The 19,306-nt window shown below is 44.0% G+C and overlaps 1 protein-coding gene across 4 annotated transcripts in view; it reads right to left on the bottom strand.

Annotated features, from left to right (window-relative positions):
- LOC134817001 (uncharacterized) overlaps positions 1-19,306 on the bottom strand; it is a 39,916-nt gene that overhangs the window by 3,817 nt on the left and 16,793 nt on the right. For 2 of the 4 annotated variants that reach the window (XM_063826062.1, XM_063826065.1), the window contains 26 exons: positions 19,046-19,204; positions 18,648-18,806; positions 18,228-18,386; positions 17,895-18,053; positions 17,562-17,720; positions 17,233-17,391; positions 16,906-17,073; positions 16,336-16,740; positions 15,908-16,096; positions 15,608-15,724; positions 15,332-15,431; positions 15,015-15,179; positions 14,730-14,824; positions 14,411-14,509; positions 14,049-14,216; positions 3,375-3,533; positions 3,070-3,205; positions 2,856-2,955; positions 2,490-2,677; positions 2,227-2,361; positions 1,982-2,082; positions 1,647-1,770; positions 1,274-1,428; positions 1,040-1,132; positions 757-892; positions 466-653 (listed from right to left, as the gene is read on the bottom strand). In XM_063826062.1, the coding sequence (XP_063682132.1) occupies positions 466-653; positions 757-892; positions 1,040-1,132; positions 1,274-1,428; positions 1,647-1,770; positions 1,982-2,082; positions 2,227-2,361; positions 2,490-2,677; positions 2,856-2,955; positions 3,070-3,205; positions 3,375-3,533; positions 14,049-14,216; positions 14,411-14,509; positions 14,730-14,824; positions 15,015-15,179; positions 15,332-15,431; positions 15,608-15,724; positions 15,908-16,096; positions 16,336-16,740; positions 16,906-17,073; positions 17,233-17,391; positions 17,562-17,720; positions 17,895-18,053; positions 18,228-18,386; positions 18,648-18,806; positions 19,046-19,204 (3,975 nt within the window). The remainder of the gene's footprint in view (positions 1-465; positions 654-756; positions 893-1,039; positions 1,133-1,273; positions 1,429-1,646; positions 1,771-1,981; positions 2,083-2,226; positions 2,362-2,489; positions 2,678-2,855; positions 2,956-3,069; positions 3,206-3,374; positions 3,534-14,048; positions 14,217-14,410; positions 14,510-14,729; positions 14,825-15,014; positions 15,180-15,331; positions 15,432-15,607; positions 15,725-15,907; positions 16,097-16,335; positions 16,741-16,905; positions 17,074-17,232; positions 17,392-17,561; positions 17,721-17,894; positions 18,054-18,227; positions 18,387-18,647; positions 18,807-19,045; positions 19,205-19,306) is intronic. The other 2 variants (XM_063826063.1, XM_063826064.1) reach the window with 2 other exon arrangements.

Here is a 19,306-nt window from a genome sequence, read left to right as displayed (position 1 = left end):
ACAGTTCCGGGTACTCTGCAGGTGTTTTAAGCTAGGTTAACAGTTCCGGGCACTCTGCAGGTGTTTTAAGCTAGGTTAACTGTTCCGGGCACTCTGCAGGTGTTTCAAGCTAGGTTAACAGTTCCGGGCACTCTGCAGGTGTTTCAAGCTAGGTTAACAGTTCTGGGCACTCTGCAGGTGTTTTAAGCTAGGTTAACAGTTCCGGGCACTCTGCAGGTGTTTTAAGCTAGGTTAACAGTTCCGGGCACTCTGCAGGTGTTTTAAGCTAGGTTAACAGTTCCGGGCACTCTGCAGGTGTTTTAAGCTAGGTTAACAGTTCCGGGCACTCTGCAGGTGTTTTAAGCTAGGTTAACAGTATCAGGAGTATGTTTTGTTTCGCTTTGACTCCACAATACACTGTTTATGGTGCTCAATGAACGAAAATGTGTATTTTGTGTACTTCTCCTATCATGTTGTCATACGTACTTGGCCGACAGTGAGGAATATTCTTGTTCCATATTCCTTTCTGGGTACAAGTGATAACAATATCTCCGCCAACATGTTCACTATTGTCACTATAATCAGGGAAATAGCCGATGTCGCATGTGATGAGTGCGGTGAGATTGCGATCATCAACTGTACCATGCTGTATGGTGAGAGCTGGACATCTTGATCTGGGTTTATTAGATAATTCGGTTAGAGATGATCGGGGCTTTGGGATAAAGGAGATGAGATCAATGATATATTGAAGGAGGGAAGGAGTAGGTTTTTACTAACCTGCAAATGGCGAAATATTCCATTTCAAGACAGAATTGGCCAGTTTCACAGTTCATAACGCTACAAAAAGTAGGATCACATGATGGGATTATATCACTCCATAGACCAGTTGGAAGACATTCAAGAGACCTGGATCCTACAAAATATCTGGGTAAATTGCGTGGCGTTCAATTAAAAGCTTACGATTTCATTTTTATCTTGTCCTACCTTCTCGTTATTAAGGTTGAGACATCAATAAATATATCTTTATGCCTAGCTTTAAAAGAAACGTCTTTGCAAATACCTCTCAAGCGGTAGTTTGACGTTTTGCAGACGATGTAGGCGCTACTGTTGTCGTTTTCTACAAATCCATTCAGAATCGTGAACTCAGGACACTCTAAGAAAATTAATAAAGGTGTGAGAATTAAAACGTCTCCACGATGAACCACAATAAAAACTCAACTAAAATTACGACAGCTTGATTTGCAGTTCAGTTATATACCAAGCAACGAGCTTGAATCAGTCAGACAAGTCCTACTTTTGAAGCATTGAGGTGAGATGGGGTTGTGGAAAGGGTCGTCACTGTGTATATAAGGAGGAGGATCAGGGGTTACCAGCCTACAGTATTCGTTTTCTTCGCATTGGTATGTCTCACAATCTTGCAGTACACATTTTCCCGGAAGTGGTTCCCATCTGAAACAGATAGCATTGATTACTGAGTGATACAAATCAAATAGCACCGGGTCAAGTTGCGGAGACTGAAAGCGACAAAGCGACAAAATATTAAAGCTTGATGTCCATATAAAAAGATTTTCTGTCGATTGATATCCAAATATTTTGAATAACAACCCAAGAAACTTATGCTAACTCAGTCAAGATCGCAGGAAGATTAAAAATCAAATAGGCCGAACCTGCCGTCTAGTGTACACATGTGTTTACTGTTCACAGAGTACGAGTATTTGTTGTCACACGTGACCTCAGCTGTCGTTCCCGTGATATTCACGTGTCCGTCTGGCACCAGGAAACCTTCACACGCTGCAAAAGAATTTAAACAGTTTATCAATAAATCATCTCAAATGTTATTTTTAAGATGCAAGGAGTAATGAGTAATGAGTAATGAGTAATGAGTAATGAGTAAGGAGTAAGGAGTAAGGAGTAAGGAGTAAGGAGTAAGAAGTAAGAAGTAAGGAGTAAAGAGTAAGGAGTAAGGAGTAAGGAGTAAGGAAATTTAAGGTTTGCAACATACCCATGGTACATGTTGGTAGGTTATCAATGATCCTGCAATCCCTAAACGGAGGGCAGATCATTTCTTTGCACGTTGGACAGTTTGCCATTATGTGCGGAGACCTACGATAATAAAGTGTTAATTAAAACTCTCCTAATGTGGTGGATACTACTCTTCAAATAACTGATTTCTCAAAAACTCATTTACTTTATAAATTCGTATTTCTAACGATCTCTGAGAGAACACGGTGCTGAGCGACCACTAACGTATCACCAGATGCAGCACATATGAGACTAAGAACACAGGATCCTAAACTCTCGTCAAAACACTTCACAGAGCAAACCCCATCTTCAGTTACCACCACCTCACTTGTACCTTTAGTGACATCTTCTGATTCCCTCCTGTCATGTTTCATGGATAATATCGTCAAGACTTCCAAAATAGAACATGTATTGTTGGTATTAGGCGACGGTACGGCTGCTTGAAGATTTAAAGTGTAAAGAAAGCAAAACATTAAGTTGTAGCATACCAGTGAGTTAAGCTGTCTCCCTCAATAACAGCCACAGTACAGGAAACAGGAGAAGGGTGAGATGAAACTGCACAGGAGATGCTGGGGTGGTTTGAAGCTGTGGATCTCGTGTGGATTAGTTCCGGGATCTCAGAGAAATAGTCGCAGTGATCTGGTACTGTCTTGTTTTTCACACAAACTGCATATCCCTATAATAAAATTGCTGTTTGACCTCTCGGATTGTATTATCTTAAAGTTAGCTTTCAGTTCCCCTTTAGTTGGAGAATGAAGGAATAAATACTGACATTAACTTCACAATGATGAAGAATTTATCTGAGAAGTAACACTTTCAGTTTCGTTACGTACAGATGAAGACAGAGCACTTACCGTCATTTTAACGAGGTTATTGTCGGGAGAGTTTGTGAAATAACAGTCTGTTCCATTAACACTAATCTCACTCCCTTCACAGTTCCCGGGAAAATCTGCCCTGCAATCAAACACGCAGATTGCGATGAAAGTACAATAAACCTCTAATCAAATCCTTCGGAACTCTGAAATGCTAACCCACTATATTTCAGCAATCTAACGCAACAATACTTACGTTTGAAGACACCTACACGTCCAGACGACATGACCACCTGGACATCGGGCTCTGAACCGCCATCTGCCCAGCCACCGGACCAGCCGGGTAGCATCAAACACTGGTCTGGAGACAGCTAGAGTTCCTCCTCCCTCATCTGGGACGGGTTTTGAGCGTCAGTGTTATGAGTTGTATGTTATTTGTTATTAATATTTGACAGCATTTTGTTTGCACTCTTTTGATCACTATATAAGTTTGAGTAAGTTTGTGCTTAGAAGAGAACTGAAGGTCTACACTGCCAGATTTGGTTGCTGTACGGGACCTACCAGGTGAACACCACGTCCTTTCCTCCCAACTCCCTGACTCAAGACATGTCACCATCCTCCTACCCAGTAAAGAGAAACCCTCGTCACAGTTATAAGTAGTATGGGTTTCATTTTGAAATTCCACTGTCCCGTTTAGAGGAGCCTGGGCTTCTCCGCAACCTGATGTAAATCTCAGTTACTGTACGGAGTTTAGAGGAGCCTGGGCTTCTCCGCAACCTGATGTAAATCTCAGTTACTGTACGGAGTTTAGAGGAGCCTGGGCTTCTCCGCAACCTGATGTAAATCTCAGTTACTGTACAGAGTTTAGAGGAGCCTGGGCTTCTCCGCAACCTGATGTAAATCTCAGTTACTGTACGGAGTTTAGAGGAGCCTGGGCTTCTCCGCAACCTGATGTAAATCTCAGTTACTGTACAGAGTTTAGAGGAGCCTGGGCTTCTCCGCAACCTGATGTAAATCTCAGTTACTGTACAGAGTTTAGAGGAGCCTGGGCTTCTCCGCAACCTGATGTAAATCTCAGTTACTGTACAGAGTTTAGAGGAGCCTGGGCTTCTCCGCAACCTGATGTAAATCTCAGTTACTGTACAGAGTTTAGAGGAGCCTGGGCTTCTCCGCAACCTGATGTAAATCTCAGTTACTGTACGGAGTTTAGAGGAGCCTGGGCTTCTCCGCAACCTGATGTAAATCTCAGTTACTGTACGGAGTTTAGAGGAGCCTGGGCTTCTCCGCAACCTGATGTAAATCTCAGTTACTGTACAGAGTTTAGAGGAGCCTGGGCTTCTCCGCAACCTGATGTAAATCTCAGTTACTGTACGAAGTTTAGAGGAGCCTGGGCTTCTCCGCAACCTGATGTAAATCTCAGTTACTGTACGGAGTTTAGAGGAGCCTGGGCTTCTCCGCAACCTGATGTAAATCTCAGTTACTGTACGGAGTTTAGAGGAGCCTGGGCTTCTCCGCAACCTGATGTAAATCTCAGTTACTGTACGGAGTTTAGAGGAGCCTGGGCTTCTCCGCAACCTGATGTAAATCTCAGTTACTGTACGGAGTTTAGAGGAGCCTGGGCTTCTCCGCAACCTGATGTAAATCTCAGTTACTGTACGGAGTTTAGAGGAGCCTGGGCTTCTCCGCAACCTGATGTAAATCTCAGTTACTGTACGGAGTTTAGAGGAGCCTGGGCTTCTCCGCAACCTGATGTAAATCTCAGTTACTGTACGGAGTTTAGAGGAGCCTGGGCTTCTCCGCAACCTGATGTAAATCTCAGTTACTGTACGGAGTTTAGAGGAGCCTGGGCTTCTCCGCAACCTGATGTAAATCTCAGTTACTGTACAGAGTTTAGAGGAGCCTGGGCTTCTCCGCAACCTTATGTAAATCTCAGTTACTGTACAGAGTTTAGAGGAGCCTGGGCTTCTCCGCAACCTGATGTAAATCTCAGTTACTGTACGGAGTTTAGAGGAGCCTGGGCTTCTCCGCAACCTGATGTAAATCTCAGTTACTGTACGGAGTTTAGAGGAGCCTGGGCTTCTCCGCAACCTGATGTAAATCTCAGTTACTGTACAGAGTTTAGAGGAGCCTGGGCTTCTCCGCTACCTGATGTAAATCTCAGTTACTGTACAGAGTTTAGAGGAGCCTGGGCTTCTCCGCAACCTGATGTAAATCTCAGTTACTGTACAGAGTTTAGAGGAGCCTGGGCTTCTCCGCAACCTGATGTAAATCTCAGTTACTGTACGGAGTTTAGAGGAGCCTGGGCTTCTCCGCAACCTGATGTAAATCTCAGTTACTGTACGGAGTTTAGAGGAGCCTGGGCTTCTCCGCAACCTGATGTAAATCTCAGTTACTGTACGGAGTTTAGAGGAGCCTGGGCTTCTCCGCAACCTGATGTAAATCTCAGTTACTGTACGGAGTTTAGAGGAGCCTGGGCTTCTCCGCAACCTGATGTAAATCTCAGTTACTGTACGGAGTTTAGAGGAGCCTGGGCTTCTCCGCAACCTGATGTAAATCTCAGTTACTGTACAGAGTTTAGAGGAGCCTGGGCTTCTCCGCAACCTGATGTAAATCTCAGTTACTGTACGGAGTTTAGAGGAGCCTGGGCTTCTCCGCAACCTGATGTAAATCTCAGTTACTGTACGGAGTTTAGAGGAGCCTGGGCTTCTCCGCAACCTGATGTAAATCTCAGTTACTGTACAGAGTTTAGAGGAGCCTGGGCTTCTCCGCAACCTGATGTAAATCTCAGTTACTGTACAGAGTTTAGAGGAGCCTGGGCTTCTCCGCAACCTGATGTAAATCTCAGTTACTGTACGGAGTTTAGAGGAGCCTGGGCTTCTCCGCAACCTGATGTTAATCTCAGTTACTGTACAGAGTTTAGAGGAGCCTGGGCTTCTCCGCAACCTGATGTAAATCTCAGTTACTGTACAGAGTTTAGAGGAGCCTGGGCTTCTCCGCAACCTGATGTAAATCTCAGTTACTGTACGGAGTTTAGAGGAGCCTGGGCTTCTCCGCAACCTGATGTAAATCTCAGTTACTGTACAGAGTTTAGAGGAGCCTGGGCTTCTCCGCAACCTGATGTAAATCTCAGTTACTGTACGGAGTTTAGAGGAGCCTGGGCTTCTCCGCAACCTGATGTAAATCTCAGTTACTGTACAGAGTTTAGAGGAGCCTGGGCTTCTCCGCAACCTGATGTAAATCTCAGTTACTGTACGGAGTTTAGAGGAGCCTGGGCTTCTCCGCAACCTGATGTTAATCTCAGTTACTGTACAGAGTTTAGAGGAGCCTGGGCTTCTCCGCAACCTGATGTAAATCTTAGTTACTGTACGGAGTTTAGAGGTGCCTGGGCTTCTCCGCAACCTGATGTAAATCTCAGTTACTGTACGGAGTTTTCCACAACCTGATGTAAAATCTCAGTTACTGTACAGAGTTTAGAGGAGCCTGGGCTTCTCCGCAACCTGATGTAAATCTCAGTTACTGTACGGAGTTTAGAGGAGCCTGCGCTTCTCCGCAACCTGATGTAAATCTCAGTTACTGTACGGAGTTTAGAGGAGCCTGGGCTTCTCCGCAACCTGATGTAAATCTCAGTTACTGTACGGAGTTTAGAGGAACCTGGGCTTCTCCGCAACCTGATGTAAATCTCAGTTACTGTACGGAGTTTAGAGGAGCCTGGGCTTCTCCGCAACCTGATGTAAATCTCAGTTACTGTACAGAGTTTAGAGGAGCCTGGGCTTCTCCGCAACCTGATGTAAATCTCAGTTACTGTACGGAGTTCAGAGGAGCCTGGGCTTCTCCGCAACCTGATGTAAATCTCAGTTACTGTACGGAGTTTAGAGGAGCCTGGGCTTCTCCGCAACCTGATGTAAATCTCAGTTACTGTACGGAGTTTAGAGGAGCCTGGGCTTCTCCGCAACCTGATGTAAATCTCAGTTACTGTACGGAGTTTAGAGGAGCCTGGGCTTCTCCGCAACCTGATGTAAATCTCAGTTACTGTACAGAGTTTAGAGGAGCCTGGGCTTCTCCGCAACCTGATGTAAATCTCAGTTACTGTACGGAGTTTAGAGGAGCCTGGGCTTCTCCGCAACCTGATGTAAATCTCAGTTACTGTACAGAGTTTAGAGGAGCCTGGGCTTCTCCGCAACCTGATGTAAATCTCAGTTACTGTACGGAGTTTAGAGGAGCCTGGGCTTCTCCGCAACCTGATGTAAATCTCAGTTACTGTACAGAGTTTAGAGGAGCCCGGGCTTCTCCGCAACCTGATGTAAATCTCAGTTACTGTACGGAGTTTAGAGGAGCCTGGGCTTCTCCGCAACCTGATGTAAATCTCAGTTACTGTACAGAGTTTAGAGGAGCCTGGGCTTCTCCGCAACCTGATGTAAATCTCAGTTACTGTACGGAGTTTAGAGGAGCCTGGGCTTCTCCGCAACCTGATGTAAATCTCAGTTACTGTACAGAGTTTAGAGGAGCCTGGGCTTCTCCGCAACCTGATGTAAATCTCAGTTACTGTACGGAGTTTAGAGGAGCCTGGGCTTCTCCGCAACCTGATGTAAATCTCAGTTACTGTACAGAGTTTAGAGGAGCCTGGGCTTCTCCGCAACCTGATGTAAATCTCAGTTACTGTACAGAGTTTAGAGGAGCCTGGGCTTCTCCGCAACCTGATGTAAATCTCAGTTACTGTACAGAGTTTAGAGGAGCCTGGGCTTCTCCGCAACCTGATGTAAATCTCAGTTACTGTACGGAGTTTAGAGGAGCCTGGGCTTCTCCGCAACCTGATGTAAATCTCAGTTACTGTACGGAGTTTAGAGGAGCCTGGGCTTCTCCGCAACCTGATGTAAATCTCAGTTACTGTACGGAGTTTAGAGGAGCCTGGGCTTCTCCGCAACCTGATGTAAATCTCAGTTACTGTACGAGTTTAGAGGAGCCTGGGCTTCTCCGCAACCTGATGTAAATCTCAGTTACTGTACGGAGTTTAGAGGAGCCTGGGCTTCTCCGCAACCTGATGTAAATCTCAGTTACTGTACGGAGTTTAGAGGAGCCTGGGCTTCTCCGCAACCTGATGTAAATCTCAGTTACTGTACGGAGTTTAGAGGAGCCTGGGCTTCTCCGCAACCTGATGTAAATCTCAGTTACTGTACGGAGTTTAGAGGAGCCTGGGCTTCTCCGCAACCTGATGTAAATCTCAGTTACTGTACGGAGTTTAGAGGAGCCTGGGCTTCTCCGCAACCTGATGTAAATCTCAGTTACTGTACAGAGTTTAGAGGAGCCTGGGCTTCTCCGCAACCTTATGTAAATCTCAGTTACTGTACAGAGTTTAGAGGAGCCTGGGCTTCTCCGCAACCTGATGTAAATCTCAGTTACTGTACGGAGTTTAGAGGAGCCTGGGCTTCTCCGCAACCTGATGTAAATCTCAGTTACTGTACGGAGTTTAGAGGAGCCTGGGCTTCTCCGCAACCTGATGTAAATCTCAGTTACTGTACAGAGTTTAGAGGAGCCTGGGCTTCTCCGCAACCTGATGTAAATCTCAGTTACTGTACAGAGTTTAGAGGAGCCTGGGCTTCTCCGCAACCTGATGTAAATCTCAGTTACTGTACAGAGTTTAGAGGAGCCTGGGCTTCTCCGCAACCTGATGTAAATCTCAGTTACTGTACGGAGTTTAGAGGAGCCTGGGCTTCTCCGCAACCTGATGTAAATCTCAGTTACTGTACGGAGTTTAGAGGAGCCTGGGCTTCTCCGCAACCTGATGTAAATCTCAGTTACTGTACGGAGTTTAGAGGAGCCTGGGCTTCTCCGCAACCTGATGTAAATCTCAGTTACTGTACGGAGTTTAGAGGAGCCTGGGCTTCTCCGCAACCTGATGTAAATCTCAGTTACTGTACGGAGTTTAGAGGAGCCTGGGCTTCTCCGCAACCTGATGTAAATCTCAGTTACTGTACAGAGTTTAGAGGAGCCTGGGCTTCTCCGCAACCTGATGTAAATCTCAGTTACTGTACGGAGTTTAGAGGAGCCTGGGCTTCTCCGCAACCTGATGTAAATCTCAGTTACTGTACGGAGTTTAGAGGAGCCTGGGCTTCTCCGCAACCTGATGTAAATCTCAGTTACTGTACAGAGTTTAGAGGAGCCTGGGCTTCTCCGCAACCTGATGTAAATCTCAGTTACTGTACGGAGTTTAGAGGAGCCTGGGCTTCTCCGCAACCTGATGTAAATCTCAGTTACTGTACAGAGTTTAGAGGAGCCTGGGCTTCTCCGCAACCTGATGTAAATCTCAGTTACTGTACAGAGTTTAGAGGAGCCTGGGCTTCTCCGCAACCTGATGTAAATCTCAGTTACTGTACGGAGTTTAGAGGAGCCTGGGCTTCTCCGCAACCTGATGTAAATCTCAGTTACTGTACGGAATTTAGAGGAGCCTGGGCTTCTCCGCAACCTGATGTAAATCTCAGTTACTGTACAGAGTTTAGAGGAGCCTGGGCTTCTCCGCAACCTGATGTAAATCTCAGTTACTGTACGGAGTTTAGAGGAGCCTGGGCTTCTCCGCAACCTGATGTAAATCTCAGTTACTGTACAGAGTTTAGAGGAGCCTGGGCTTCTCCGCAACCTGATGTAAATCTCAGTTACTGTACGGAGTTTAGAGGAGCCTGGGCTTCTCCGCAACCTGATGTAAATCTCAGTTACTGTACAGAGTTTAGAGGAGCCTGGGCTTCTCCGCAACCTGATGTAAATCTCAGTTACTGTACGGAGTTTAGAGGAGCCTGGGCTTCTCCGCAACCTGATGTTATTCTCAGTTACTGTACAGAGTTTAGAGGAGCCTGGGCTTCTCCGCAACCTGATGTAAATCTTAGTTACTGTACGGAGTTTAGAGGTGCCTGGGCTTCTCCGCAACCTGATGTAAATCTCAGTTACTGTACGGAGTTTTCCACAACCTGATGTAAATCTCAGTTACTGTACAGAGTTTAGAGGAGCCTGGGCTTCTCCGCAACCTGATGTAAATCTCAGTTACTGTACGGAGTTTAGAGGAGCCTGCGCTTCTCCGCAACCTGATGTAAATCTCAGTTACTGTACGGAGTTTAGAGGAGCCTGGGCTTCTCCGCAACCTGATGTAAATCTCAGTTACTGTACGGAGTTTAGAGGAACCTGGGCTTCTCCGCAACCTGATGTAAATCTCAGTTACTGTACGGAGTTTAGAGGAGCCTGGGCTTCTCCGCAACCTGATGTAAATCTCAGTTACTGTACAGAGTTTAGAGGAGCCTGGGCTTCTCCGCAACCTGATGTAAATCTCAGTTACTGTACGGAGTTCAGAGGAGCCTGGGCTTCTCCGCAACCTGATGTAAATCTCAGTTACTGTACGGAGTTTAGAGGAGCCTGGGCTTCTCCGCAACCTGATGTAAATCTCAGTTACTGTACGGAGTTTAGAGGAGCCTGGGCTTCTCCGCAACCTGATGTAAATCTCAGTTACTGTACGGAGTTTAGAGGAGCCTGGGCTTCTCCGCAACCTGATGTAAATCTCAGTTACTGTACAGAGTTTAGAGGAGCCTGGGCTTCTCCGCAACCTGATGTAAATCTCAGTTACTGTACGGAGTTTAGAGGAGCCTGGGCTTCTCCGCAACCTGATGTAAATCTCAGTTACTGTACAGAGTTTAGAGGAGCCTGGGCTTCTCCGCAACCTGATGTAAATCTCAGTTACTGTACGGAGTTTAGAGGAGCCTGGGCTTCTCCGCAACCTGATGTAAATCTCAGTTACTGTACAGAGTTTAGAGGAGCCTGGGCTTCTCCGCAACCTGATGTAAATCTCAGTTACTGTACGGAGTTTAGAGGAGCCTGGGCTTCTCCGCAACCTGATGTAAATCTCAGTTACTGTACAGAGTTTAGAGGAGCCTGGGCTTCTCCGCAACCTGATGTAAATCTCAGTTACTGTACGGAGTTTAGAGGAGCCTGGGCTTCTCCGCAACCTGATGTAAATCTCAGTTACTGTACAGAGTTTAGAGGAGCCTGGGCTTCTCCGCAACCTGATGTAAATCTCAGTTACTGTACGGAGTTTAGAGGAGCCTGGGCTTCTCCGCAACCTGATGTAAATCTCAGTTACTGTACGGAGTTTAGAGGAGCCTGGGCTTCTCCGCAACCTGATGTAAATCTCAGTTACTGTACGGAGTTTAGAGGAGCCTGGGCTTCTCCGCAACCTGATGTAAATCTCAGTTACTGTACGGAGTTTAGAGGAGCCTGGGCTTCTCCGCAACCTGATGTAAATCTCAGTTACTGTACAGAGTTTAGAGGAGCCTGGGCTTCTCCGCAACCTGATGTAAATCTCAGTTACTGTACAGAGTTTAGAGGAGCCTGGGCTTCTCCGCAACCTGATGTAAATCTCAGTTACTGTACGGAGTTTAGAGGAGCCTGGGCTTCTCCGCAACCTGATGTAAATCTCAGTTACTGTACAGAGTTTAGAGGAGCCTGGGCTTCTCCGCAACCTGATGTAAATCTCAGTTACTGTACAGAGTTTAGAGGAGCCTGGGCTTCTCCGCAACCTGATGTAAATCTCAGTTACTGTACAGAGTTTAGAGGAGCCTGGGCTTCTCCGCAACCTGATGTAAATCTCAGTTACTGTACGGAGTTTAGAGGAGCCTGGGCTTCTCCGCAACCTGATGTAAATCTCAGTTACTGTACAGAGTTTAGAGGAGCCTGGGCTTCTCCGCAACCTGATGTAAATCTCAGTTACTGTACAGAGTTTAGAGGAGCCTGGGCTTCTCCGCAACCTGATGTTAATCTCAGTTACTGTACAGAGTTTAGAGGAGCCTGGGCTTCTCCGCAACCTGATGTAAATCTCAGTTACTGTACAGAGTTTAGAGGAGCCTGGGCTTCTCCGCAACCTGATGTAAATCTCAGTTACTGTACAGAGTTTAGAGGAGCCTGGGCCTCTCCGCAACCTGATGTAAATCTCAGTTACTGTACAGAGTTTAGAGGAGCCTGGGCTTCTCCGCAACCTGATGTAAATCTCAGTTACTGTACGGAGTTTAGAGGAGCCTGGGCTTCTCCGCAACCTGATGTAAATCTCAGTTACTGTACGGAGTTTAGAGGAGCCTGGGCTTCTCCGCAACCTGATGTAAATCTCAGTTACTGTACGGAGTTTAGAGGAGCCTGGGCTTCTCCGCAACCTGATGTAAATCTCAGTTACTGTACGGAGTTTAGAGGAGCCTGGGCTTCTCCGCAACCTGATGTAAATCTCAGTTACTGTACAGAGTTTAGAGGAGCCTGGGCTTCTCCGCAACCTGATGTAAATCTCAGTTACTGTACAGAGTTTAGAGGAGCCTGGGCTTCTCCGCAACCTGATGTAAATCTCAGTTACTGTACGGAGTTTAGAGGAGCCTGGGCTTCTCCGCAACCTGATGTAAATCTCAGTTACTGTACAGAGTTTAGAGGAGCCTGGGCTTCTCCGCAACCTGATGTAAATCTCAGTTACTGTACAGAGTTTAGAGGAGCCTGGGCTTCTCCGCAACCTGATGTAAATCTCAGTTACTGTACAGAGTTTAGAGGAGCCTGGGCTTCTCCGCAACCTGATGTAAATCTCAGTTACTGTACGGAGTTTAGAGGAGCCTGGGCTTCTCCGCAACCTGATGTAAATCTCAGTTACTGTACAGAGTTTAGAGGAGCCTGGGCTTCTCCGCAACCTGATGTAAATCTCAGTTACTGTACAGAGTTTAGAGGAGCCTGGGCTTCTCCGCAACCTGATGTAAATCTCAGTTACTGTACAGAGTTTAGAGGAGCCTGGGCTTCTCCGCAACCTGATGTAAATCTCAGTTACTGTACAGAGTTTAGAGGAGCCTGGGCTTCTCCGCAACCTGATGTAAATCTCAGTTACTGTACAGAGTTTAGAGGAGCCTGGGCTTCTCCGCAACCTGATGTAAATCTCAGTTACTGTACAGAGTTTAGAGGAGCCTGGGCTTCTCCGCAACCTGATGTAAATCTCAGTTACTGTACAGAGTTTAGAGGAGCCTGGGCTTCTCCGCAACCTGATGTAAATCTCAGTTACTGTACAGAGTTTAGAGGAGCCTGGGCTTCTCCGCAACCTGATGTAAATCTCAGTTACTGTACAGGAGTTTAGAGGAGCCTGGGCTTCTCCGCAACCTGATGTAAATCTCAGTTACTGTACGGAGTTTAGAGGAGCCTGGGCTTCTCCGCAACCTGATGTAAATCTCAGTTACTGTACGGAGTTTAGAGGAGCCTGGGCTTCTCCGCAACCTGATGTAAATCTCAGTTACTGTACAGAGTTTAGAGGAGCCTGGGCTTCTCCGCAACCTGATGTAAATCTCAGTTACTGTACGGAGTTTAGAGGAGCCTGGGCTTCTCCGCAACCTGATGTAAATCTCAGTTACTGTACAGAGTTTAGAGGAGCCTGGGCTTCTCCGCAACCTGATGTAAATCTCAGTTACTGTACAGAGTTTAGAGGAGCCTGGGCTTCTCCGCAACCTGATGTAAATCTCAGTTACTGTACAGAGTTTAGAGGAGCCTGGGCTTCTCCGCAACCTGATGTAAATCTCAGTTACTGTACAGAGTTTAGAGGAGCCTGGGCTTCTCCGCAACCTGATGTAAATCTCAGTTACTGTACAGAGTTTAGAGGAGCCTGGGCTTCTCCGCAACCTGATGTAAATCTCAGTTACTGTACAGAGTTTAGAGGAGCCTGGGCTTCTCCGCAACCTGATGTAAATCTCAGTTACTGTACAGAGTTTAGAGGAGCCTGGGCTTCTCCGCAACCTGATGTAAATCTCAGTTACTGTACAGAGTTTAGAGGAGCCTGGGCCTCTCCCCAACCTGATGTAAATCTCAGTTACTGTACAGAGTTTAGAGGAGCCTGGGCTTCTCCGCAACCTGATGTAAATCTCAGTTACTGTACAGAGTTTAGAGGAGCCTGGGCTTCTCCGCAACCTGATGTAAATCTCAGTTACTGTACGGAGTTTAGAGGAGCCTGGGCTTCTCCGCAACCTGATGTAAATCTCAGTTACTGTACAGAGTTCTCCGCAACCTGATGTAAATCTCAGTTACTGTACGGAGTTTTCCACAACTGTCGAATATCGAAATTACTCTGGAGATGTCAGAAATTAAACTTGCCGGGAAGTCCGAAGTGCTATAATGGGTGAAGGCTTTCTCGAGAAAGGAATGATTAAAATTTACCAAGGTACAGCTAATACTATATCGACCATATAACAACAGTACCCGAATAACAGAGAGGGATAGCATGGACCAGCCTGCAGGACAACTTGTCATCACACATGTTAGATTCACATGTTGGAAGACAGTAAGGGAGGGGAGTCCACTTTCCATTTAGACACCGAGCTTTTCCTTCCACGACAACGTCCGTGAGATTCAAAATACTTGTTTGAGCTGGGAGTGAGGTTTATCAAATATTGCCAAAATATTTTAATCAGGGCTGGAGGGAAGATAAGTCCGGTAGAATTCGATATTCGATAAGTCAGGTAAATAGTCATTCGATGGTGCACACTGGATAACGGATATCCATCATTCACATAAAACTTTAAAAGTAGAGAATAAAATGTGTTTACTGAAAATAAACAAACTGTAATAGCGGCAGGTTGGATCGCAGGTGACAAGAACGTACTGACTGGAGTCCTGGTCAGTGGTCACTATTCCGTTCAAAACAGTCAACTCTGGACAATCTGTAAGTAATACACTGTAGTTATTGTAACATTAAGAACCGGTTATTTACAAATACGCTCAATAAACTTGAAGTGCAAATCACCGATGAAAGAAAGTTGCTGACTTGTTGGAAATATAAAATATGATTTACAGGAATTCTTGAAACATGAAGCGGTTTAATGATTAATATCATTGGCGTAAATTCTTGGGAATAATTAAAACTGCTTTGATTTCCCTTACCTAAAGATGTGACAACAACTTCATAAACTTTTATATAACCGTGACTTGCAGATTTCCTCAATTTCACCATATCTCCTTCTGCGTCGCATGAAACACTGCAGAAAATGGAGACTAATTTTAAATTATATTTTAAGTCGCAAAATGATAAAAATGGAACAGTCAAACAGGCCCATAAATCCCAACCTTGCTTCAGCCCTTAGAGGTGGGGTAAGCCGTAAATCGTTTGAACCTCGTCGTATTTACCTTTATCAATGATAATTTTGCAAAACTGCAATTTTCGCAAACCTATAAGTCTGATCGACTTGGGTGAAGTCTTGATTTGTTGTTATTGTGCCACACGTTTTAACAAACACACCATTACGGTAAAGGTCTACTATAACACCACTCTCCAACATCTTACAGGACCTGTAGGCCTCTTCACTAGCCACACATGGATCACTTGTATTGTACCTGGGAATAATGGCTTGAACTTTTATAGAGGTCCATCTCAAAAGTTAAGTAACGTGAGCACATTTAATTGTATCAATTCTTTCAATTAAACTTTGGAACTTTAATTTAGACATTAAATCAAACTGCAGTTAGATTTCTTTAATTCAACATACCAGTTATCATAGAAGTTAGTGAAAATGCTGACATTGTTAACGTATCTCATTTCATCAAGAACAAACTCAATCCAAGCCTCGCCATCAATTGCTTCTGATCCTGAACGATGAGTTTAATCAGTGTGAACTAGGTAATAGATTTTACTGCTTATAGTAAGAGGAAGAAAACTTGATCTGTTACAGTGATGTACCGATAAGAGTGATCGCTGCTGGATTTAATGATTCTAAATCTCGTTATACTGTAAAAAATGATAAAAACGGTTGACTTGCTACTACCGCTGCAGGTTTTTAGGTTCATATCTTGCCCTGCTGATCCTGAAGCGTCACCACATTCGTCTAGAGAACTGCTTACTGATGCGCTGGTTATATTTACTCGGTGTTTCACCAATGGACCTGATAAAAACACGACTGTTGCAGGAAGAGCTTACGATTAGACAAACCCTTAAACACTTGGTAAAAGTAGATCTTGTCATTTGAGCGTTTTTCATCCCATAAAAAAGCAATGAAGTCGTTGCAATGAGCGGGGGGGGGGGGGGGGGGGGGGTGCTCTGAGAAGTGTGACCAGGTATCTCTTACTTGCTTCACAGTGAGGTTGTTTATCCCCCACATGGTAGTATATGTCTCCCAGACAGGTGATCACCTTATCACCTCCGTTAAAATACCCCGCCTCACACCCGACATCCACCTCATCCTGGAACTCTGATGGAAGCTGACTGGGAGACGCAACAGTTGAGTGATCCCAACGATCACTGACATCTTCGCAATCTGTGATTGGGTACATGAAAACGTTTATAAATCTTTAAAATTTGTATATTATTATACTTTTCAAGTTTAACGAGCTCTAAACATTTTTCCTTTCAGATTATTATAACATCAATAAAGGTAGAACAAGAAGCAGATATTGATTATTTAAAGCTAGTTAGATGATTTTTAAATCGTTACGTTTTTGATTTAAAGGATTCTGTGAAATGTCGTATGCTGTAAAAATTAAATTAAAAGCTCACCTGGAAGAACAGACTCTTTTAAATTGGGTGCGTTTGTGGAGATGAACGTCACACCACCGTCAGTTAATCTTTCTTTGCAGTCACTAATTGACTGTACATATTTTGGAAGATCACTGTCACTTCCTTCTTCGGTGTCAAAGTAAAACACAAAATCTTGAGTCAATTCTGCAAAAATCAGTATCTGTTCTTCCCCTTCTGTGACAAACACGTCATCGTTACAAAAGCTTGTGAGCTTGATTTTGTCATAAAACCATTCAACTTCAACAAGCACCTCTTCATTTGAATCTTGGTCGAGTTGAGAAAAAGAAACTATCCCAAACAAACCCTCGTTCGATTCAGGGTTATCCATGCTTAGCTGTAATGCACCCTCTTCCTTATCATAATAAATGTACTTCGAGAATGGTACTGCAATGAGAAGTTTACAAAATAACTAAATCATGAAATTATAGTATATTACGTAAAAATTTCAACATAAGATATGTCGTTAATCATAGCTCAACACATTACAAATTATAAAATTAAAGTGAAAATATTCAAACAACAACGCATGGAAAGTTCAAAAAGTCTTACTGATTTCGCATTGAGCACCATATTCGCTCCAGAGTCCAGAGCCAAGACAACTAACTACGGAGCCTCCGCTCAGACTCAGAGCATACCCCTCATCACACATGATGACAGCTCGGGTCAGGTTTTGAACTTCAACGTAACCGTTTGCGGGTGCCAATACTCCCCCACAATCTGGTTAATGTATGAAATAATCGAAGCCAAAGAGTTAACTTTTGTGCGATCAGATTGATAGTACCGCTATTCACTAAACTTTCATCTTATTCCTTCAATAAAAAAGATGTTAGAAAAGGATAAAAGTTAAAACTGCAGCAACATACAGAGTTTACTTACTAGGGGCACACCAAGGCGTTTCCTCCCAAATCTCTGATTCAAGACATCTAATCATTTCGTTCCCAACAAGGTAAAAATCGTCATTGCAGACGAACCTTGCGTTAGTGAGGTTATCAAAGTCTTTGAAGCCGTTTAGGATATCCTCAGGCTCGCCGCAATCTGATAATCACAATTTTTAGTCACACTCACCACATTCAAATTTGTGTATAGTTTTGATATTTACAGCCTCAGATTTGTAATTTTATTTGTTTACTTATTAACTCTGAAGCTACCTAAGGAATCATGGAATTCTATCTTTAATGTAATCCCACAGCATGTAAAAACCTCACCAGTAATACAGAGAGGACTTTCCTGCCACTCTCCAGTGTCAAGACACTCCAGGTCCGTGCTCCCAATGTTTATAAAACCCCAGTTACATTCGACCACTGCGTTGGTCATGTTCATGAACTGCACGAAACCGTCAGCTGGTGCTGGACAGTCTCCGCAATCTGCGGCAAGATGTCTAGATCAGCTGTGCTATCTAGATGTGGAGAATATATTTGCATTTATTTTACGAAAAATCGATTAATCAAAGGTTTTCAAACCAAGAATTGACTTCATTGGCAGAATACAAAACTCAATTGAAATCTTTTCTTAAAAAGTTGTGCTTCCAACAATCTTACCAATGATACACTCAGGGTGTTGCTCCCATTGTCCAGTTTCCAGGCACGTGATTACTGAGCTTCCAAGTCGAGTGAATCCATCGTCACATTTAAAAGTGGCGATGGTGAAATTGTCTGATTCCACCATCCCGTTCTGGGGCGTTTGAACTTCTCCGCAATCTTATCAAATAGAAACAAAGTTATCGCCAAGCATTGGATTAGCTGAATATTGAGTTATTAATTCTACATATTATTATATTCCATAATAATAGTTAAAATTTTGGCATAAGGGGCAAATTAAAGTATTACGTTATATGCTATGAAATAATTAAAATATGTATGTTCATATCTTACAAATCGTGCACTTCGGACTGTCTTCCCAATTTCTGGACTCAAGGCAACTCACTACTGAGTTTCCAAGAAGACGATAACCCTCGATACATTGAAAGGTAATGTGAGTGTAGTTTTCTGATTCCACGATTCCGTTTAGAGGTGTTTGGGGATCTCCACAGTCTGGAAAGTTGGGTGAAATTAGATTTCAGAAAGTAAGTGAAATTTGACCGGACATTGCGTGAACCGACATAATTTTGAATGGATATTAAAATGAACGTTCGAAGGTTTTTATCTAATTTTATCTAATTTAACTACTTTGTCGGATTTTATTTGAACGGACATTAAAATGAACGCTAAGGCCTCCAGCGTCCAATTAATGTCCGTTCAAATAAATTTCGATAAGGTAATCACAATTTACAACTAGAAATAGTGTTTTGTAACCTAAATAGCAGATGGAACCAGTTTTCCACGATCCAGACTCCTGGCATGTAAGCGTCGACTCCCCGAATAAGCCGAAGCCTATGTTGCATTTGATTGTGACAAGTTCAAAGCTTTGAAATTCTATCACGCCGTTCGAGGGTGCTTCAGCTTCTCCACAATCTGATGGAATAAAATAATTGATTTATGAATAAATTGTGAACATCTTATACATTCATAATAATATGATAATTTTAAATCTAATATGCATGTGGCAGAAATTGTCAACACAAACGAATGCCGTGCAGAAGCTCATTGATACGTATAATACAATGTACAGTATAAATTATACATCACTATCAATTCCAATTTCCAATCAGACTAGTAGATTACAGACTTCTCTTAATAACTGTTCATCTTACCAACATGGCACTTCGGGCCATCCTCCCATTGTCCATATTCCTGGCAAGTAACCAGCGAACTCCCAATTAGATGGTAACTCTCATCGCAGGAGAAAGTAGCATGGGTGAAATTTTCTAATTCCAAAATGCCATTATCAGGTGCCTGAGGTACCCCGCAATCTGAGATATGAACAAATATAGGAACAAAGATAGGAACAGAGTGCTTAATTATATGAATCAATAGATAAAGCTCACGTTCAAGTTGATCGTCATAAGAATAAA

Source organism: Bolinopsis microptera, chromosome 6 (genome assembly GCF_026151205.1).
Source record: "Bolinopsis microptera isolate Bmic1 chromosome 6, MBARI_Bmic_1.0, whole genome shotgun sequence".
NCBI lineage: Eukaryota > Metazoa > Ctenophora > Tentaculata > Lobata > Bolinopsidae > Bolinopsis > Bolinopsis microptera.
This window is presented reverse-complemented; position numbering and strand designations above follow the sequence as displayed.